Here is a 23,590-nt window from a genome sequence, read left to right on the forward strand (position 1 = left end):
TCTCCCTCACCTTCCTTTACTTACACCCCTCTCTCCCTCTTATCACCTCCCTTACTCCTTACCTCCCTCCATCCCTTCCTCTCCTCCCTTATTCTCTCTCTCCTCCCTTTCACTCCATCCCCTCCTTTCCCTCCCTCTCCCCTCCCTTCTCTTCCATCTTCTCTCCTCCCTTACTCTTTCTCTCCCTCTCCTTCCTTTTCCTCCTCTCCTTCCTTACTCTTTCTCAGTCACGTTGTTTTGTTATGAGGTGAGCCGAGTACCGCAACCCCCCGTTCCCCCTTGAACCGTTCTATTGTTATATATTTCCATTATTTCTATTTCCCTTCCTTCTGTTTCCTCCATTCCTTCTTTCCTCTCCTTTATTCATCTGAAATTCTCTTCTTTCTCCTTTTTCTTTTCTCTTCTTCCTCTCTTCTCCTTTATCACACTTCTTATATTAGTTATTATTATTATTATTAATATTATTATTATTATTATTATTATTATTATTATTATTATTATTATTATTAGTATCACCATTATTATCTCTCTTATATAGAAGAAGAAAAATAAAACTATTAAAACAAGAACAAGAAAAAAATGACCTCTAGCTGTGGAAAATGATTATAATTGGTTTCATGCATTTAATTAATATTCCTTCCTTTACTGTTTTCTGTTATCATATTACGAGTCTTATCATTTCCTCCACTGCATGAATATTGCACACATGTTTATTCTATTAACTGAAAATCACACATTATGCGCTAACCACTCTTGCAGGAAGGCTGTTACAGTGGCGGACGACTCAATTCGAGGAAGTAAGGAAGGAGGGAGGGAGGAAGGGGGCGGGAGAGCAATTTATTATCTTCTTTATTCTTTGTTCCAAATCTTATAATAGAAGGGTGTCGATCCAGTGCAGATGTAGCTAACAGATGTGGCGTAGAGGACCTGGATGGAAACAGTGCTCAGAAGGGAAAGACTCCGATGGTTTGGACATGTAAAGAGAGCAGGGGAGGACACAGTGCTGGGAGTTGTGGAGAGAAGGGTAAGATAGGGTGTCCGGTGCAGATGTAGCTTACAGATGTGGAGTAGAGGACCTGGAAACAGTTTCTTTTTTCCTTTTTTACATGTGACCTAAAGCGCCGGTAGGCTTTTTTTTATTAGGGGCCTGATGGTGGGCCCGAGCCCGTTATGGCGCAGACAATTGTTTATAGTGGCGCAATTATTATTGGCTCATGCTGCCCCCCGGAGATCATTCTTGATTTCACTTGCATAGCATCTTCTTGAGTCCGGGTTGGTGGATAGTCTTCAGGACAGCATGTGGGTAGTCTTAGGCCCCTCGGCGGTGACTGAAGAATCCCAGGTGGTTAGCGGCGGATTCGAACCCTCATCATCATCAACCCTGCGAATGCGGGGCCGGCACGCTAACCACTCCGCCACCACCTCAGAAACATGGAAACATGGAAATGCAGGCAACTTAAAGCCTATTGGCTCTTTACGAGATTGCCCGCTTTGGTGATTTAATCTGCTCGACAGCCACTTGGGGCCTGGGGAGCAGATGAAAGCACCTCGACATTGACGAGCAGATGAAAGCACCTCGATATTGAGGAGCAGATGAAAGCACCTCAATATTCAGTTTACTCCCGACGCAGCGAAGTGAAGGTCGATTCTATATTTAAAGGAGTTGATAGTATTCGCATTTACCACTTCTGAAGGAAGATTGTTCCAGTGACGGATGACTCGGTTTGAAAAGAAACTCCTTCCGATGGGAAAGACTCCGATGGTTTGGACATGTGAAGAGCGCAGGGGAGGATACAGTGCTGGGAGGTTTGGAGAGATTGGCAAGACAGGGTGCCCAGTGCAGATGTAACTAACAGATGTGGAGTAGAGGACCTGGAAACAGTGCTCAGAAGGGAAATACTCCGATGGTTTGGACATGTGAAGGGAGCAGGGGAGGATACAGTGCTGGGAGTTGTGGAGAGATTAGCAAGACAGGGTATCTAGTGCAGCTAGATGTGGCTAACATATGTGGAGTAGAGAACCTGGAAACAGTGCTCAGAAGGGAGACTCCTATAGTTCGGACATGTGAAAAGCAGGGGAGGATACAGTGCTGGGAGTTTTGGAGAGATTGAAAGTAAAAGGAAGGAGACCAGTTGGTAGACCTAGGAAAAGGTGGAGAAGGTGTATACAGGAAGACTTGGCAGTGATGGGATTGGATGAGCATCAGGCAGAAGACAGAGCAGAATAGAGGAGACCCATAAAGCGTCCAACCGCTCAGGAAGAGTGAAAACGGACGTTAAACGAAATTATGATGATGATGATGATATCTAATAATAGAAGAAGAAAAGAACAGAACTAAGAACATTAAGTGACCTTGGATACGTTCAGTTCACTCCCGACGCAGTAAAGTTACTGTCAGTGGAAATGGAGTTGATCGTTTCACTGACTACTTCTGCGGGAGGCTGTTCCAGTGGCGGACGACTGTTCGAGGAAGGAAGTATGGAGAAGGGAGGGATGGGAGCGATTTTTTTTATTATTTTCGTTAATCTTTGTTCTCTCGTTCCATCTCATCCTTCCACAAGCTCACTGCCACATATACTTCACTACTCTGTTACCTAACTTAAATTGCTGATCATTTCACTTGAATTTCAGATTAAATAAGTTAACTTCCTCTGCATTGCCCCACGTAGGGCTACAGCAGACGCTTTTAAAATTAGGAACAGCAGACGCTTTTAAAATTAGGAACAGCAGACGCATTATAAATTAGGAACAGCAGACGCATTATACATTAGGAACAGCAGACGCATTTAAAATTAGGATGAGTAATCACTTAAATTAACTTGAGAAACAAACAAAGATTAACATGATTCTGAGGGGAAGTAGGCACCCGTTTATTATATATACACATGTCTGTACATCATCAAGACCCCAAGACCCAGACCAAGCATTCCTAAACGTATACTATAGTCGCAGCACACGAGTCTGAGGTCTTCGTTATCGTGTTCTGGCAACTTGCCATTACACATGCACACACATACAGCTACATAATCAGCGATCTTATTTTTTTTTACAACAGAGGAGTGGCCGAAAGATAGAGAAGAGCTGTGTGGGTGGAGCACCCCACACGTGCGATGCATACTCCATACGAGGGCGGACAAGGCCCTTGTATATGGATAGCAGCGGTGCAGCAGAAGAACTGGAGGAGACGATACAGAACGCCCAGCCTCGAGGAAGCTGATTTAGTGAGAGAAGAGATGAGAAGTTTCCAGTTAAGATTTTGAGTTAAGGACAGACCGAGGATATTTAGTTCTGAAGAATTATAAGGTGACAGCTGAGTGTAGTTGAAGAATAGGGGATAGGTGTTTGGAAGATTGTGTCGAGTTGAAAGGTGGATAAATTGGGTTTTTGAGGCATTGAAGGACACAAAAACCCAAAGGTTCCTTTTATCCCAATCGGAGATGATAGCAAGGTCTGAGGTTAAGGATTCTGCAGCCTCAGTCTTAACTAAAAAACATTTTTACGACAATTTCAATAATATGATTAATACTGACAAATGTGCCCTATGCGTAGACTATCATATAACATCGTAGACGCCATGACGCCAGGTTGCCAGAGCACGATAATTCACACCTCAGTCTCGGGTGCCGCGACGAAAGCCAAGGCTGTTACACAGAGACAGCCTTGGCACAGCACCACTATAACTCCTCCTCTTCATCTCTCTCCTTTCCCTTCCCTCCTCTTCCTCCTCACTCAGGCTTAGTGATGCGGAAGACGAAGACGAGACCCTCCTTGTCACAGAAATAGTTTGGGACGATGCGCCGCTCCACCTGAAGGAATTATGACCATCATTTCAAATACGTGACCTCCCCCTGGCCAGCTCCTGACCATCTCCTTATACCAGAGTGTCGTGACAGGCGCCCATACAGTGAACAGCCCCGCCAGACAGAAACCTTGATTAGAGTAAATGTTTTCTTGTACCAACGTTGCCAGATAGTTGTACTCAGCCTCTTATATATTTACCAACTTCCGACTTCAAATATGTCTCCTGGGGCTCAATAACTAGATTCATTTATATCTATCGTTAAAATAGTTAATTCCTGATGTTTCTTGGCAATAGTTAGGTGTCAAAAAACGGTAAATACTATGCTCTGAGTACGATAATCTGGCAACGGTGCTCCCTACCTTCTTCCACTTCCCGTCCGCCTCCAGCTGGTCCATGTAAGGCTCCAGCTTGTCCTTGTAGGAAGGCACGGTCTGTAGGAACTCATGGCGCATCACGATGATCACGAAGCCTCCTGGAGTGCCGGAGAGGAGGAAATCAGTTAATCATTGGGGCATACGCTAGGGGGCGCGTCGTCTAGCCCACCCTAGGGAGACCGCCTCAAGGTTTACTCCAGGCAAATCTGAAGTCTCTATGTAGGCTCTTTCCCATCCTAAACGGCGCCTAAGTTCGCCCGTTTGAAAGGCCTCTCGTAAAAGTTGCTGGGATTACCATGAACTGTTTTGCGATCCTATAGTAGGAGTAGGTAGGAAGACACCTACCGAACGGGCATGACCTACTCTCGGTGAGGATATATGGGAAGCGAGGAGGGTGCTGAAGCCCTCCAAAGACCATGTCCTCACTAACCGTTTCCCTTTTGTCTCATCAGCATCAGAGAGCAGTTCAGCATGCTCTCTAAAGACAGTTCCTCTCTCTTTCTACACCACACTACATTCACACAACACACACACCTTTTCCCAAAATTCAAAATTCAAAATGGCGAAAAATAACAATGCCTCGGAGTCCCCGCCTGGGGGGGGGACCATAAATTCCCCTTCTGGCTGCCGACTTGAGAGGTGTCCTGATAACTCCTTGAACCTCCTCCTTATCAATTTCTGCAACATTCGTGGTCTTCGTTCTAATTTTCATACTGTGGAACACCATCTCTCCTCCTCTAAACCTCATTTTCTCTTCCTCACCGAAACACAGGTTACTGAGGCTGCTGACAGCAACTTCTACTCTGTTCCCTCCTACTATCTCTATCCTAAATTTTAATCCTAAGCTGGATGTTGCGCCTACGTGCGCAACGACATCACTTGCTCTCGTGCCCACGACCTTGACTCTTCTGAATTTTCCACCATCTGGCTAAGACTTTATTGTCATTCTATTACTAAATACATCTGTGCTGTTTATCTCTCACCTAACTCTAGTAACTATGTAAAATGCTTTGACTATTTGAATTCTAAAGTGGAGCACATTTTGACTCACTCTCCCTTCGCTGAAATCTCCATCATGGGTGATTTGAATGTTCACTACCAGCTTTGGCTCTCATCCTCTTTCACAGACCAGCCTGGTGAACAAGCCTACAACTTTGCTCTCCTCAACGACCTAGAGCAGTTGGTTCAGCACCCTACACGTATTCCCGACCGTTTTGGAGACAGGCCCAACATTCTAGACCTCTTCCTTACCTCTAATCCTTTTGCTTACTCTGTCAAACTGTTCTCTCCGTTGGGTTCCTCCGACCATAACCTTATTTCTGTTTCCTGTCCTATCGCTCCTGTACATCCTCTGGACCCACCGAAGAGGCGATGCTTCTGGCATTTTGCTTCAGCTCGGTGGGACGACCTTGTTATAGTAATTGTAGTATATCAATGGAAAAAAAACACGACAGATAGATCACGCCACCTTGTAGGAATGTCAGCTGTCAGTGTTTACCATCTCAGTTTGTATACAAAGCATTTCATCAAGCTTAGAGGTCACCTTGACATACGTGACCAATTGTAACTTCATTATTTTCCACTCTGTAACTCTTCACTCCTTCGAGAGAGCTCGCACGACACACACCTAGCGTCTCGTCTCTCTCACCCACGCTACGCTGTATCTTAGGTTAAGAATATATTTCTTCTAAGACAGCAAGAGTTTCCCTTCACGCCCGCAAGTCCCCGCAACCAAGCGTTACACCGTTACAACCTGAGGATGTACTTTTCCGATTTCCCGTGGAATGATTACTGCCTCCAGGAGAGAGACCCCTCTGTGTGTGCCCAGCGCATCTCAGAGGTGATTGTCTCTGGAATGGAGGCATACATTCCACGTTCTTTTTTTACTCCTCATACTAAAAATCCTTGGTTTAATCGTGCTTGTTCTTGTGCTATTAAAGATAGAGAGGCAGCTCACAAAAAGTTCCAGAGCCTTCGAACTCCCGCTAACTATGGCTTTTAAATTTCAGCCAGGAATCTGGCCAAATATATTCTCTGACTTACCAAAACTGCTTTAATCAATAGAAAATGTCAACACCTTGCTTCTTCTAATTCTTCTCGTGACTTCTGGCATCTAGCCAAAAATGTTTCCTCCAATTTCACTTCTTACTCTTTCCCTCTTTTCCTTAACCCTGACGGCAGCACTGCCGTCTCATCTGTCTCTAAGGCTCAGACTTTCTGTAAGAATTCCACCCTGGACGATTCTGGGCAAATTCCTCCTACTCACCCCCCCTCTGACTCCTTTATGCCCGTTATTAAGATTCTTCCAAATGATGTTTTCTATGCCCTCTCTGGCCTCAACTCTCAGAAGGCTTATGGACCTGATGGAGTCTCTTATTGTCCTTAAAAACTATGCTTCCGTGCCGACACCCTGCCTGGTCAAACTCTTTCGTCTCTGCCTTTCAATATCTACCTATCCTTCCTGTTGGAAGTATGCCTTTGTACAGCCTGTGCCTAAGAAGGGTGACTGTTCCAATCCCTCAAACTACCGCCCTATAGCTTTACTTTCATGTATATCTAAAGGTTTTGAATCAATCCTTAACCGGAAGATTCAAAAGCACCTTTCCACTTCCAACCTTCTATCTGATCGCCAGTATGGGTTCCGCAATGGGCGTTCTACTGGCGATCTTCTTGCTCTCTTAACTGACTCTTGGTCATCCTCTTTTAGCCATTTCGGTGAAACTTTCTCAGTTGCGCTAGACATATCGAAAGCCTTCGATAGAGTCTGGCACAAGTCTTTGCTTTCTAAACTGCCCTCTTTCAGATTCTATCCCTCTCTCTGTTCCTTTATCTCCAGTTTCCTTTCCGGCCGTTGTATCTCTGCGGTGGCAGACGGTCACTGTTCTTCCCCTAAACCTATCAACAGTTGTGTTCCACAGGGCTCTGTCCTATCACCCACTCTCTTCTTGTTATTCATCAATGATCTTCTTTCAATAACAAACTGTCCTGTCCACTCATACGCCGACGACTCCACTCTGCATTATTCAACTTCTTTCAATAGAAGCCCATCCCAACAGGAAGTACACGACTCCAGACTGGAGGCTGCAGAACGCTTAACCTCACACCTTGCAATCATTTCCGATTGGGGTAGAAGAAACCTTGTGTCCTTCAATGCCTCAAAAACTCAATTTCCCCACCTATCAACTCGACACAATCTTCCAAACACCTACCCGCTATTCTTCAACAACACTCAGCTGTCACCTTCTTCAACACTAAATATCCTCGGTCTATTCTTAACTCAAAATCTCAACTGGAAGCTTCATATTTCCATTCTCGCTAAATCAGCTTCCTCGAGGTTGGGCGTTCTGTATCGTCTCATCCAGTTCTTCTCCCCCGCACAGTTGCTGTCCATATACAGGGGTCTTGTCCGCCCTCGTATGGAGTATGCATCTCACGTGTGGGGGGGAGGGTGCTCCACTCACACAGCTTTTCTGGACAGCGTGAAGTCTAAGGCTCTTCGTCTCATCAGCTCTACTCTTCCAACTGATAGTTTTCTACCTCTTAAATTCCTTCGCGATGTTGCCTCTCTTTTTATCTTCTATCGCTATTTTCACGCTGACTGCTCTTCTGAACTTGCTAACTGAATGCCTCCTTCCCTCCCGCGGCCCTGCTGCACACGACTTTCTACTCATGTTCATCCCTATACTGTCCAAACCCCTTGTGCAAGATTTAACCAGCATCTTCACTCTTTCATCCCTCACGCTGGTAAACTCTGGAACAATCTTCCTTCATCTGTATTTCCTCCTACTTACGACTTGAACTCTTTCAAGAGGAGGGTATCAGGACACCTCTCCTCCCGAAATTGACCTCTCTTTCGGCCACCTCTTTTGATTTTCTTTTTCTCAGGAGCAGCGAGTAGCGGGCTTTTTTTTATTATTGTTTTTTTGTGTGTGCCATTGAGCTGTCTCTTTTTATATAAAAACACTTTCACACTCACACGCACGCACGCACGCACGCATGCTCACTTACTCACTCACCGTTCTTTGCGACGCGCACAACGTCGTCGAGGCCACTGTTTGAGATGTGACCTTCGCCCATACCGCCCGAGGTGACCACCAGGTCGTATGTGTCTGAGAGAGAGAGAGAGAGAGAGAGAGAGAGAGAGAGAGAGAGAGAGAGATGTAAAAGAAAAATACGTATATTAATCTTTACATATGAAACAACAACAATAACAATAATTCCACTCACACAACTCTTCTAGACAGAGTGGAGTCTAAGGCTCCTCGTCTCATCAGCTCTCCTCTTCTTACTGACAACCTTCTACCTCTCAATTAAATTCCGCCGTTATGTTGCCTCTTTTTCTATCTTCTATCGATATCTTCATGATGACTGCTCTTCTGAACTTGCTAACTGCATGCCTCCCTCCCTCCCGCGGTCCCGCTGCACACGACTTTCTACTCATGCTCATCCCTATACTATTCAAAACCCTTATGCAAGAGGTAAACTCTGGAACAACCTTCCTTCGTCTGTATTTCCCCCTGCCTATGACTTGACTTATTTCAAGAAGAGTGTATCAAGACACCTCTCCTCTCGAAATTGACCTCTATTTTGGCTACTCTTTACTTTTATCTTTTATGGGAGCGGCGAGTAGCAGGCTTTTTTTTGTACTCTTCTTGTTGCCCTTGAACCGTGTCCTTTGATGTAAAAAAAAAAAAATACTAATACCTTTGGGCACGGTGGAGTGTCCGCTGCCGATAAACTCCAGGAAGTCGTTGGTATAGATGCCAGTCTCCCGCTGCTTCATCATGCCCTCCGACGGGTCCACAGCGTCTATGTGCCTGTGGGAGCGGCTATAGTAGTTGTAGTAGTAGTTGTAGCAGAAGTTATAGCAGTAGTAGTAGTTGTTGGGAATCAGTAAATTTACCCTACCCAACAGTTAGGTCACTCGCAAAGTGAATAACACACCCGTCAGACAATCCCAAACAAACAAGTGCTTACCAGCTTTTAGGTGGTGAAGGTATCCAACAAGCAACTCCAGACAGCCGAACAAATAATAATCCTACCGGATCCGTGTAGTAAAATCTATCTGTCTCAAATAACTGCTGGGGGCACTTAGCTGAGAAGCGGGTTTCAAAAGATATTGTTGTCTCTGAAGTCTCGTTGCCGGGTGTAGTATCCCTCAGTCAGTTAATAGAAGGTACACTGCGTCCGAGTTAATGGGTGGGCTGCAGTGCCTTGGTCTTTACTTTGTGAAGGCCGGTGGTGGAGTGAGAGAAAACCAACCACGTGGGTCTGAAGCGATATTTTTAATTTCTCTCGCCAGATGGCGTGGCTTTCCTCTCTGTTTCCATCGGTTAAATTATCCTTGCTCTTTAATTTTAATTCAGCAAGAACAATTAGTTATTATTTCATGAAAGGAAACACTTCACTATTGTTATTCCTTTCATGGTAAATGTGGTTAGTCTTCAGGCAGTGAATAAGTTGATTCTGTCTCGGTTTGGGAGCCGATGACCGAAGTATTTAAGTACCATCGAAGGCTTATTTGAGCTCAGACGATACTCATAGTTGGCTTGAACTCTCGGCCCGAGACTAGTTCCATAAGGGAAATAGTTAATTTGTCTAGTCCCCCGGTTAACTGGCCTAATTCCTAACATAGTATAGCCTATCGATTTTAACTTGAGCCCTTGGGCGCGACACAAGGATTCCCCACGAGACCGCGCTGGTGCCACATCACTCCATTACTCTCCTCAGAGAGGGTGGCTATCTCTCTCTCTCTCTCTCTCTCTCTCTCTCTCTCTCTCTCTCTCTCTCTCTCTCTCTCTCTGCATGGCTGCGCAGGGCGCAAGAGTGAGATCTACTTCATTTGTCCATTGTGGCGTAACGTTGAATGGTGCGGCCTGGCGCCTGTTGCCAAGGTCCGTCAGGCGGCAAAGTTACATGAGCCATGTTGCCAAGTGATATGGAAGGTTTACTGAGTCGTTGTCTTTCCCTCTAATCCCAGGTCAAGTGCCCCAGTCTGCATAATCTGCGAGAGCAGTACCTCTCCCGGTGTCGTGATGTACATGGGAAATTTTCCCTTTCCCTAATGCTGGGTGAAAAGGCGTTCACCCCTGGACATGACGTCATGGGGTATCTGCAGGAGATGGGCATCCTCCATCTCTTGTAGGGTCTCTTTATAGAAAGTTCTTTGTATTTCACTAATGCATTTTTAATAAACATTTTATTATATTTTAAACTAGTGCTATATCTGAATGGACCATTTCAAAACTATCTTCCTAATAACTTTTATCACCCTTAGATTATTTTAATTATTTGCCTTCCATTTTATTACTCCGGTGCCATATGACCAAGATGTTGCGGCGCCATGAAAGAAACTCTATATCAATCAATCAATCCCTCTAATCCCAAGCCATTCATAACACCACGCAGTCGTATTATGAATGTATGTAAATTCCATAAATAGATAACGTACAGACTAACAGTGAGACAAAACGTCATGCGCAGGTCATCGCTAGATCTGTAAACAATGGGGGTTTCCCCGGGCCAAGTCACAGGGCTCAATTTTAAGTTAGAGTTGATGGACTATAGTAATGCCGCTCCTGCCCGCTCCCAGTTCCCACCCAGCGGACCTGCCTCTACACAAGCAGCTGTAATTTCCAACACATCATCTTCATCTCTTGCCGTTAGACTCGTGTTGAGGCTGAGGCACTGGCAGGCAGGAGGCAGTGGACTGGAGGATATTTAAGTATGGTGACCGGACATCCCCCTGTCTGCGGCCCTGCGGCACCCACCTGAAGCCTTCCCGGTGGAGTTCGCGGCCCACGCAGCCCGTCCCAGCGGCCACGTCCAGCACCCTGGCCTTAGCTCGCCGCTCCGGGGGTACCCAACGCAGCGCCTCCTCCAGCGTGATGGCGGGGCCACGGTACCCGCCTTTCCAGATCATCTAAGGGGACGGGGAAGCGGGTGATTACAGGCGGGTACCCCAGGGGCCGCATCACTTCACTCCCGGACCTCACGGAGCAGTCGCCGGTTTAACGCAAAATCATTCCAGCGATACCCCATGATTCTGCGTAGGCACTTGGTACCGAAGGCATCTCTCTCTCTCTCTCTCTCTCTCTCTCTCTCTCTCTCTCTCTCTCTCTCTCTCTCTCTCTCTCTCTCTCTCTCACCATCTCCTCGTAGTTCTCGGACCACTCGTTGTAGCCGACCACCATCTCCTCCGGCGTGACCCCCGGCCTGTGGACTTTCGCGATCACCCTCATTGCCAAGTCGCCCCGACTGCCGTCCTCAGACATTATCCTGCAGCAGGGAAGAGACAGAAGAATCACAGGCAGGGCATTAATACAGTACAGTACAATTCCTTTATACATCCTTTATATATATACGAAGGTAGGTACAGTTTTCTAGTCCCGCGCCGCACTCCTCGCTGATTTGCCGGCTGGCTCTCAAGCTCCGCCCACCTCCATGGCAAGTGTGGCCCGCCTCTCTCTCTCTCTCTCTCTCTCTCTCTCTGGAATGGAATAGACTAAGCAATCACATAGTTAGTGCAGCGACGGTAGCTTGGTTTGAGTAGACTGGATAGCTACATGGACGAGGATGACAGATGATAGTGAGGTGTGGGTGCAGTAAGGCTCTCCGGCTTATTGCACTGCCAGCTGAAGTTGCTCACTCTCTCTCTCTCTCTCTCTCTCTCTCTCTCTCTCTCTCTCTCTCTCTCTCTGTGTGTGTGTGTGTGTGTGTGTGTGTGTGAGAGAGAGAGAGAGAGAGAGAGAGAGAGAGAGAGAGAGAGAGAGACTCGTGATCAGGGTGTTATGAATGAACTACACACACACACACACACACACACACACACACACACACACTCCCAGGCTTCACGGTCTGACAGGGCGGCAGTTTGAGCCCGCTCAGGCCGGATTCTTTCCGTTGACTAGGAGTGGTTACTATCCCCCCTTGAGCAAAGGGGATGGGGTGTGTGGTGTGTGAGGTCCTGGCAGTACCCAAAGATCGACGATAAAGAGCACTTGCTCATGTCGGGAGGGTACCTGCTGCTGGCGATTACGAGACCAACGCGTGATCAGGTCGTGGTGAATTACACACACACACACACACACACACACACACACACACACACACACACACACACACTTTACACGTGGCAATTCCTGGCCGGCAATACACCCGCGACGATCTAGCGGCTAGACCGGCTGGGTGCTCTCGGGAGAAAGTACCTTCACACGTGGGAGGAGCCGCCGGGAGCATCAAGACGTAAACTGCTAGTAAATGCAAGGGCATGAATTCACCCCAGACACCCCAAAAGGCTACTACCATATCTTAAAACCACAATGAGTTTGGTCCATCAGCCTAATATTGTAGAAATACTTTAAGTAAACGAGTTTTATCATAAGTAGTATTGATTGATTGATTGATTGTTTATTGTTGCATTTAACAACAAAGGAGAAGGGAGGAACATGCCATCCCAACCCCCAGGCATTACATAGTGTGATTATATAATACACGAAAATAACCGTTCCTTATACCTCCTTCGATATCTCGCAAAGAGATAAACATTTCCCGCAATGTTGCTGCCACTCTCTCAAAAGTTGTTTTGCGCAGACTCTGCTTCTTGTAGAGCTTATCTTGTGGGTCCCACAAGTGTCGATGCTGTCTCACTTCCTCTAGCAATGCCACCTCGGCCTCCCGGCTCCAAATCTTGTTATCTGCATCTGTCATTTCTTGTTTTATTGGCGCCGACATGTTGTTTACCTGGCCGCCAGTCGGCAATACAAGACGGACACGCTCAGCTGCAGAGAACTTGCCGCGAGAAGAGCTCCCAGACCCAGACCAAAAATGCTGCCGCGCCTGTATTGCCAGCCGCGAATTGCCAGGTGTAAAGCCGCCTTTAGAGGTGAGGTTCGTGATTTAAATGAGAAGAGATCGCAAGAAGAGAAGAGGGAGTTTTTTTGGAGAGTAATGGATATGAAAGTGAGAAAGTAGTTCATAGGGTCGAGAGGAAGAAGGGAATAAAACTAACAGAAAAGGAGAAAGGGTGGAAAGTGACATATACGAATATTAATGGAATAGTTTCATCGTAGATAGAATTAACGACTATTTGAGAGACAAAGAACCTGATATTGTGGGGCTGACGGAAACTAAGTTGTGACTCAATTGAGGTGGTGGGGATTGGAGAAGGTGCAAACAACATATGGAGGAGAGACAGAAAGATAAAACAGGGAGGAGGTGTGATGTTAATGGTTAAAAAAGGCATTAAGGTGGAGGTGGTAATTGAGGGTGAAGGCTTGACAGAGGTGTTGAAAGTGAAAATTGTGGGTGCTGAAGGAAGAAGGAGGCATTATGTAGTAGGGTATGTGCCCCCATGAACAAGCGTATGGGATTGCGGGAATATAAACAAATGATACAAGAGACGGTGAGTTGCAGGGATGAAATGTTGAGGGCGTGTGAGAGAATACTTATAATGGGTGATTTCAACTGCATGGAGGTGGAATGGGAGGGTTGGGAGACGCAGCGAGCAGACGAGTCGTGGGGAGGAAGACTCCTGCAACTGGCAGTGGAACATGTGCTGACTCAGTGGATCAAGGAACATACCAGATTCGGGAAAGAAGGCGAGGCATCAAGACTAGACCTGGTATATATTTAGTAAGGCGCCGGAAATAATAGAAAATCTTAACGTAGATTGTCCAATAGCGAAGAGTGACCATGAGGTTGTGGAATTTGAAGTATCAGAAAAGAAAACGATTGACCGAAAAGAAAATCACAAAATTGGGAGAAGCAACTACTGTGACTTTGTTAGCATGAGAACCTTTTTTGAAAATGCAAATTGGAGTGGGCTGTTCAAAGCCAACAGTACACAGGATAAGTGGGAGGCGTTTTTAAAGCTATACAAGGAAACCGAAAATAGATATGTCCCCAAGGTAATAAAAAAGGATGTTGGTAAAAAGGAGTGGTTTAACAAGAGATCCGAGAAAATTAGAAAGAGAAAAGAGGAAGCTTGGAAGGGATGGAGGAGACGAAGAAGAATTAACTCGTGGAACGATTTCAAACAAGCAAGGAATGAATATACAAAGATTAGAAGAGAAGAAAAAAGGAAATATGAAAAAGATATAATCGACAAGTGAAAAGACCTACCCAAACTATTTTATAGACGTGTGAACGGCAAATTAAAGAATAGAGAAAAAATCGATAAACTGAAAATGGATGAAACCACATATGAGGACCCAGCAAAGATGGCAGAGGTGATGAATAACAGCTTCCATAGAATTTTACAAAAGAAGAATTTGTACAACCCCCGGGCCAAGAAAAAGGAAGCGTTATGCAAAAGATTCAGTTAACGGTGCAGGAGGTCAAAGAAAGTTTGAACAAATTGGATGTAAGAAAGGCGACGGGGCCGGATGGAGTATCAGGGTGGATCTTGAAAGAATGTAGTGATCAACTTGCAGAGAAACTGCACTCCATAATGAGTGACTCTGAGTGAAGAAAAGGTACCACAAGATTGGAAGAGAGCAAACATAGTACGGTACCGATTTTAAAGGTAGGCAAGAGAGCGGACCCATTAAATTACAGACCGGTATCACTCACTAGTGTGGTTGCGAAGATATGTGAAAGACTGGTTAAAAACAGGCGGTCGAATTTCTTAGAAAGTGAGAAAATTATATCGGATTTCCAGTTTCGGTCTTCCTCTCCCTCTGCTTCCCTCCACCATCGAGAGAGAGAGAGAGAGAGAGAGAGAGAGAGAGAGAGAGAGAGAGAGAGAGAGAGAGAGAGAGAGAGAGAGAGAGAGAGCACACGATCACACGTGAATGCTGATGAAGGAGCGGAACATCAAAGTCTCGACTCTAGATAATACGCCTCGTCTTCTCTCTGGTGTTATTATTTTGTAGTGATATCTTGGTTTAACATGTGTTACATACACATGCTACATTTATTTTCACCTCTTAATTATGGATAAAGCCTCCCTTACACTTCCTGAATAGCAGTGAACCTCTCCGCCACTCACACCCGAACACGACGAACATCGTTTATTCACAACAACACTTGAGTAGCACTACTGCGACGTTGCCGGTTGGAGGGAAGGCTTACCACAGTGGGTACATGAACTCATTTCCGCAAATGTACCAGGAACATCAACAGCTCTCTCCTCCTGAATTTTGCAAAATCCAGAAAGTTGAGAATTGCGGGTTCCTGGTACCAGAGACCAGAGCTGCACCGCTGGACTTGATATAGCGATGCCGGAAGTGTAGCTAAGGAGATCGACCACATTCTCGTAAATACTCGTTGGAGGATCCTTCAGAACTGCAGGGTTTACCGGAGTGCTGCGTTCTTTGCAACTGACCATAGGCTTGTTGTTGCAACACTCAAGCTTCATGTTAGGTCAAAAAGAATCTCGAGATGCAACACTACTGTGTTCCATCTCGAGAGGCTGAAGGACCTGGCATGTGCTCAGGAGTATGCAGTGACGGTCTCAAATCGGTTCGATGTGCTCAGCACCCTGGAAGACCCTGTAGAACTGTGGAATACCTTCAAACGTAAGACTCTGCAAGATGCCGAGGAGTGCACTGGAGAGCGCCCGAGATCTAGGAGTGCCTTTGCCTCGGTGGAGACGTTGGATAATATTGAGGAGAGTCGCGCTGCCAGACTTGCTGGGAAGCGGGACCAATACAGGGCTCTGTCGCGTAGGACTAGAGCTCTCCTGAGGAGAGACAAGGAGAGGTATGTCAGGAGTCTCGCTGAGGAAGTCGGGGGCCATTTAAATGCGAATGGCCCCCGACCTGCTTATCGAGCCGTGAAGATGCTCCGTTCCAAGTCTCCCTCTTATTAGGTGAGCACTATCCGAACAGCTGACGGCTGCCTCGTGTCTTACATGAATGGGCAGAGGGCACGTTGGGCTGAGAACTTTGAGCAGCTGTACATGGTGGACTCTCCACGTCGGCAGCTTCCAGTTGCTGGGTTACAAGTGGTGGAAGCTGACCCACCCATTGACGAAAGTTCATCCTCTCTGGTTGAGGTCAAAGAGGCTGTGGCTAAGTTGAGGGGTGGGAAGGCACTTGGCATGCTGTCCGGATCTTCAATCAACCTTAACTTCAGCAACTTCGGTCAAGAGGAGCACCAGGAGGCAGCATGGGCCAAGCAAGTCATACATCACGCCAGCCACCATAAATAAAATTAGCTTGCGCCACTAACAGGCTGGGGCCGTCTATAACGCCCCTCAAAAAACCCTACCGGCGCTACAGACAGCACAAAAAAGTGTAGCAAATCTGAGGCATTCCAGTGGAAAACAAGTTCGCGGTCCTCGGCCTGTGTTTCTGGAGTGACGGGAGGAAATGTTGTGGGCAGCCCGGCGTGGCGATAAATCTCATCAATGTATTTTAGTCTATCCGATCCTGATCTGCGCATGCGCAGAACCCAATGTTTACTATCACAGAGTGTTGATATTAGTTTGTCCAGGCAAGATGGCGGCAATACAGCATGCTAGTTTTTATGAGAGAATGGCCAAATTCCAGGATGACATTCAAGGGTTATCACATTTATCACATTTACCGACATACAAGGGGTATAGGTTATCACATTTATTACATTTACCGACATACAAGGGGTATAGGTTATCACATTTATTACATTTACCGACATACAAGGGGTATAGGTTATTACATTTATTACATTTACCGACATACAAGGGGTATAGGTTATCACATTTATCACATTTACCGACGTACAGGGGGTGCAGGTTATCTCACCAATCACATTTACCGACGTACAAGGGGTGCAGGTTATCTCACCAATCACATTTACCGACATAGGGGAAGGTGGGGCAAAACGGCACCCTTAAGGTTTCACTCCAGATTTTGCATCAATTTTGTAGTATATTCAGAGATAGCTGGTGTTTTTGCAATCTTTATTCATCATTAAACAAAATAAACTCTCTTTGGAAGAACTACTTTGGATCCTTTACTCATGAATTAAAAAAATAAAATAGCCACAAGTGGACCATTTTGTACAACGGTCGGGGCAAAACGGACCTCACGTATGGGGCAAAATGGCCCTCATATGGAAATGCTTGGTAACATGCCAAACATACGTTTTGACAGAGAATCGCATTAGAAAGATTACTTAACAAAACTAAAATAATCTAGTTCTTATTCCATTAGAAAACAATTGCTCTTAGGCTCAGTAGCATGAACAACAATGAATTCCAAATGAAAAGCGATATTACCTTCCTGAACATCAAGTTCTTATTCCATTGCAAAAATAAATGATATGTGGCTCAATAGCATGAACACCAATGAACTCTCATGAAACTACTCACAAGTGAAAGTGAAATTACCTTTCTGAACATAAAAGTTCTTAATGTAGGCGGTGGCCGAAGTGATAGCGTACTGGACCCACATTCGCCGCGTGATGGACGACGCGGGTTCGAATCCTCACGCTACCACTCGGATTTTTCAGTCACCGCCGAGTGGCTTAAAACTACCCACATGCTGTCCTGAAGACCACCCATCAACCCGGACTCTAGAGGAAGCCGTCCAAGCGAATCAAGAACGAGCTCCGGGGGGCAGCATGAGCCAATGCAAGATGGCGCCACTATAAACACTCGCCTGCGCCAGAACGGGCTGAACCGACCATCAGGCCCCACCTGGAAAAAGCCTTGGGCCGACCATCAGGCCCCACCGGGAAGATGCCTACCGGCGCAATAGGCAATAACGTAAAAAAAAAAAAAAAAAAAAAAAATTACAAAAATAATTGTTATTTTGCTCAATAGCATGAACAACATGAACTCACAAACGAAAAGTGACATTACCTTCCTGAACATAAAATTAATACTCATATAAAAGAAACAGAGAACACTTTGTCCTTATCTTTGTTCACTGAAGTTGTGAGTTAGTTAGCAGCAAAAAATAATTATTATTGTTAAGTGGGCCGTTTTGCCCCAAGGGCAATGAAAATGTTAACAACAATCTCAGCGGAACAATGGCGGTGCAGAAAAATGTTTCAGTAGTCAGACTCATGCACAGAGTAATACCAAAGAATCATGCAATAACACATGAAATTATGAGTCACAGTACTCCTATAAACACGATTTTATCAGACCCTTACCAATAGATCAGCTGGTGATAAAATATTCTGGGATTTTTCACACACAAACAAACGACGGCGTCCAAACTTGCCCCGATGTTACAGCTGACTAATGAGCCGAGGAGTAAGTCCATATCATTATCAGTAGCTGGCAAAAGCTAAAAACACAGAAAACGGGGTGGCCCATATTACCCACCTATGCCATTTTGCCACACCTCCCCTTACAAGTGGTGCAGGTTATCTTATTTATCACATTTACCGACATACAGGGGGTGCAAGTTATCTCATTTATCACATTTGCTGACATACAAGAGGTGCAGGAATCAACTTTCAATTTCACGCATTTTCCAAATTCAAAACGTACGTCATCATTTACTTTCATAAAAAACAAATATAAACTCGGGTGGGACAGATCACAATAAGTAAGCGAGAAAAGACATGGTACCGTGCCGAAAATAATCCGCCCTGTGTATGTAAACAAAGTCCGCGCATGCGCAGATCAGGATGGGATGTTCACCCATAGCGGATCGTTGGCAACACTGCGTACATCACAATGGCCGCTTCCCCGCTCCAACCAAAACAAATGTAGGCTATGCCTTTTCACTGGTGTTCTAATGCGATTCTGTTGATTTCTCGACCTCATTTGAAATGCATATTAGTCGATTTCATGCTCCCCCACCCAAAAACCCCGTGTTCCCACAGGTCCCCCAAGATCGTTTAGGGAAGGGGATAGGCATAACTTGAAAAGAGGCATAACTCGAAAAGTAGACATTTGCGACGGAAATGAGGAACAAAATCACGGAATTCTCTACATCTATCAGCAGAAAAACATGAACCACGTGAGAAAATCGTTGGTTGGGTGAAACCGTAAATTGACCAAAAAAAGTTACTGCAAAATAATAGCAGTTTTCTTAAATGCATAATAATAACTTAGTATTCGTAAATGCAAAGTAATGGCTTAGTTTCATAAATGCAAACGAATCGCTTAGTATTCTTAAATGCAAAATAATAGCTTTGTAATTCAATTCAATTCACAATAGCCTACTAGTTTCCTAAATGCGCCGGCTGGCATGGTCGATGACGTCATTACATAACATTGTCAAGCGAGAGTTAAATGGTTTCATCATTATATATTTTTAGATCATATCAGAATATTTGTGCAAGTTATCAATGTTTTCTTCGTATTTTCTTAGGGAGGACGTTGCAGGAATGAATACAACATTTATTCAAATGCATAATAGCCTTGTAAACAACAGTAGCTGTCCTTGACTAAATTTGAACGAAATGTAAAAAGAGACATTTTCCTCCACAAATTACAAACTTGTTATCAGTGTGCACAACTGACAAATTCATATATAATAAATTATGGAGAGTGTATATGTAGTGACATATCTGAACATTAGCCTCTTTCCATGCGGTGTATATATTTTAAAGTCAGGGCCGGTGAACGAAACCCAGTGGACAGTGTGTCAACACTTGTGTCCACGATTGTACAACAGTAGTTTTCCTGGGTTATTGGTCATGGAGATCCCTGACTTTAGGCACTGTAAAGCCAAAGACAGGGAGGGGATGGTAGTTGGGGTAGTGCTAATTGCCATTTGAGCTATGTAAAAAAGCAACGATTTGCCGTTTCTGTTGTAACCGACGGTGGAATTTACGAGCTCACATAACTATACACGGAAGGAAGTACTCTTGTAGATGATACAATCCTTTCACTTTCTTATTCCAGAAACATCAGTACAAACCTCTTGTGCTGCTACGAGGCAACCCACGGAAGTACTTACCAGGAATCGGTGTTCGGTCCCTCTGGCTGTCCCTCCGTCGCTGCGTCAATCTAGGTTACAAGCGACACAACAACTGGTCACATGCGTTGTGAAGAGTATTTAGGAGCCTCAAAGGGTACGTGATGGTTACACTTATGACAGGGCACGCGCCACTACCGCCGGACTCCTCATATGTGAGCTCCGTCACCTCAGGCAGCCGTGCGCCACCCTGCAGTGTTGCCACCGGCCGTTGGGGTAGATTCCCTGGGACAAGGTTACCCGAGGTCTCCTCAGAATAGTATACTCAGTATGACTTGATTAACGATGAGTGAAGGGTATTTGCTTTGGAGACTATTTGAGAAAATATCACCCGCTAAGAGTTAAAAAGTAAAGTTGATTATGGCGGAATCTGAAAACTTTCCATCGCCTATAGATGACTGAACTTCTGTTGGAGAAACAAGCAATGAAACCTACTCGTCCCCGGATCCGATGCGCGTTAACAAACAACGTCGTTGTCTGAGAATTACAATGCATTTCTTATACATTTTTATTTTCTTGAAAATGAAGATTACGAAGATTCAAAACAATTACTTCCTTAAACGCTGAGCTGCATACACAAAACAAAGCAAATATTACAAGTGTAAACACAAGATTTACTCATGCCCGTTAAGTGCTTGCTTCGTGCCTACGTGTGGAGCGCTGCCACCACTAGTGGAGGGGTACAGTGGAAGTGATGCAACATCTTGTCAGGATGACACGACAGTGTAGCGCAAGTCATATGCAACCCTTACCTCCCATAATGGAGGCTCGTTACTCTTCATAAATTATTATACCTACCGTTCGTGATTTCCCTCAGTTTAGTGAGGACATACAGGTCAGTAGACGGATGATTTGCTCTCTCTCTCTCTCTCTCTCTCTCTCTCTCTCTCTCTCTCCACTGCCCACCCCACACGTCAGGCCCGTCGGGTTATCAATTTTTTTCCCGTCCGCTGCTGATTGTTAATAAAAAACTTGACTTTGGAAATAAGCGAGATACGGTCATTTTCAATTTAGATATGTTTGCTTGAATTACACTGTACGTGTGTCTGTGCGTGTGTGTGTGTGTGTGTGTGTATGTGACTGAGGACTGAATATATTTTTTGGCTCGGAGCTCCTAGTTAGGGGGAAGTGGGGTAAGATGAACCACTTTTTAGATTTTTCGACCTGGGGTCTTCCCTGGTAACGTGACCCTGTCTCTGTCAGTGTTCATTTGAGCAGCTGTCATTTACCTTTAACCATAAACAAAATTGATATTCTCCTGATAAGGCTTTCACCTTTTTAAAGCCTTTAAAAAAGAGGATAGTACACATTTTTTATGTATCAATAGTACATATACATCATTTTAAAATAATCAAAATTCCTTTTGAAAATTTAGCAAAATGCACTTATGTCCATGAACAGGCCTACGAGAAATTGAATCTTCCCAAGTCACATGGGAACACAAACTGGTTCGACTTTCGCAGACTACCAGACAAGTTTTTCGGAGCTGGTAGTGTCACCGAAATATATTTTTTTATCGAATGATGCTTCATCATTGTGGTCGATTATGAAGGCCTGTTTGCTTTCAATGGGCCTGTGTCCCGGGATTCTCTTCATGAAAACTCCCTCGATTTCATCACCGTCGATTACGTCGACTCTTGCGACATATCTTTGTGTGGTTCCCTTCATGCTATGAATGTTCACTACCACGCAACCGCCTTTCATTAACTCGTCATCCGATATATCGTCATCAGAATCTTGTGTAAGTGAATCCATGGTCTCGCATACATCGTCCTCACTATCATCATCCGAAGTGGCATTATAGATGCTGTCTGTCTTGACTTATGTCTCTTACCAAACAAATTCTTCACAATTTCTTTATTCGCCTTGGCGGCCTATTTTTCTTCTCTCTCTGCTGCTACTTCATCCCGGACTGGCGTATCAGTCAGTATTTTTGTGGCCCTTTTCTTTTCTTTCTTTCTTCTTTTTTCCATCGTCGAATGCAGCGGAGGCCCTTTTCATCACATCGAGGGGTACAGGGGCCCGGCCCGTTTTTCTGATGTACTTTCGCGGCATCTGATATCAAATAGATTACAATGAGGATTAAAAAATAATCATTCACACATGATGGGTAAGATGAACTGATGGTTCATCTGTCCCCAAACTTAAAGGTTCATCTTACCCCTCCGCGGCCATTTTGAATGAATCGTTTGTAAATATGTTAATACAAACCGTTACCATCGAAAACATGGACAGAAGAATTATCAAATACTAAACTAATCACCAGCAATTTCCAACAAAAGTAAGACTAATACATACCAGAGTAATTGACGATATTCTCGGCTTCCAATATTTTACTTTTCGATGGAAGAAACATTTTTTTGCTGTAAAAACTGACAGACTCTCCACAGGAACGTCTCGCTGCTTCCAGAGACACGTGGTGACTACTGGTTTGGTTGTGCAGCATTAGAGCTTGATGCAATCTGTGATCACGTGATCGCAAGGGGTGGTTCATCTTACCCTGCGGTTCATCTTACCCCACTTTCCCATACTCGTATTACAGAGGTATCTGACACAGCCGCACGACGCGCGGGGTAGATAACCTACCCCCCTTTTCAAGGCCACAGCACTCTAGCTTCCTCACCCGCAGGCAGAGCTCGGGTCAAAATTAGGGCCGACATGTGCTGTTAAACCACCATTTACTTCTATAATCTTGGCTTTACCCTCGAAACAAGCAGTTTCAAGATTGCAAAGGGAAGGGTTTTCAAATAAGTTTGTCTTCAGTAATATAAGTGAAGCCATGCCCATTCCCGAGGTGTTCCTTCAATTGTAGGTTCTTCCCTTTTTCATTTTATTCAGAATTTTTCCTTAAAGTGCATATAAGGAACAGCACATCTTTGATTTAGCTCCTCATGGGTGCAGTTGCAAAGGACGGGGATGGATGGACGAGAGTGAATGGGAAGATGGGTAAGGCAAGGAAGGGGATGAATGGAGAGAAGGGGAAGGAGTGGGTGGAAACATGGAAACATGGAAATGCAGGCAACAGAAAGCCTATTGGCTCATTACGAGGTCGCCCGCTTGGGTGATTTAATCTGCTCGACCGCCACTTGGGGCTTGGTGAGCAGATGAAAGCACCTCGATGTTGAGGAGCAGATGGAAGCCCCTCGTTATTCAGTTTACTCCCGACGCAGCGAAATGACAGTCGATTCTATATTTGAAGGAGTTGATGGTATTCGCATTTGCTACTTCTGAGGGAAGATTGTTCCAGAGGCGGATGACTCGGTTTGAAAAGAAACTCCTTCCAATGTCTGTGTTACATCGACTCAACTGAATGGGTAAACCGATATTTCTAGTTCTTGAGTTGGTTTGCAGTTCGAAGAATTTGGAGTAATCGACGTTATTGAACTTTTTTAGATACTTGAAGACTTGAATCATATCCCCTCGTAGGCGTCTTTTCTCCAATGTAAAGAGATTGAGTCGCTTGAGTCGTTCCTCGTACGGTTGAGCCCTGAAGGTTGGAATCATCTTTGTGGCGCGTCGTTGAATCCTTTCCAGTAAAGCAATGTCCT

The 23,590-nt window shown here is 45.0% G+C and overlaps 1 protein-coding gene across 6 annotated transcripts in view; it reads right to left on the reverse strand.

Annotated features, from left to right (window-relative positions):
• Positions 1-3,175: 3,175 nt before the first annotated feature.
• LOC127002444 (uncharacterized) overlaps positions 3,176-23,590 on the reverse strand; it is an 80,040-nt gene continuing 59,625 nt past the window's right edge. The window contains exons 1-6 of one of the 6 annotated variants that reach the window (XM_050868412.1): positions 11,325-11,449; positions 10,947-11,098; positions 8,881-9,005; positions 8,193-8,285; positions 4,162-4,274; positions 3,176-3,806 (exon numbers count right to left, since the gene is read on the reverse strand). In XM_050868412.1, the coding sequence (XP_050724369.1) occupies positions 3,726-3,806; positions 4,162-4,274; positions 8,193-8,285; positions 8,881-9,005; positions 10,947-11,098; positions 11,325-11,417 (657 nt within the window). In that variant the 5' untranslated portion in view covers positions 11,418-11,449 and the 3' untranslated portion in view covers positions 3,176-3,725. Of the gene's footprint in view, positions 3,807-3,842; positions 4,275-8,192; positions 8,286-8,880; positions 9,006-10,946; positions 11,099-11,324; positions 11,450-23,590 lie in introns of those variants that run through there. The other 5 variants (XM_050868415.1, XM_050868410.1, XM_050868411.1 and 2 more) reach the window with 5 other exon arrangements.

The sequence above is a fragment of the Eriocheir sinensis genome, chromosome 23, assembly GCF_024679095.1.
Source record: "Eriocheir sinensis breed Jianghai 21 chromosome 23, ASM2467909v1, whole genome shotgun sequence".
In the NCBI taxonomy this organism is placed as follows: Eukaryota; Metazoa; Arthropoda; class Malacostraca; order Decapoda; family Varunidae; genus Eriocheir; species Eriocheir sinensis.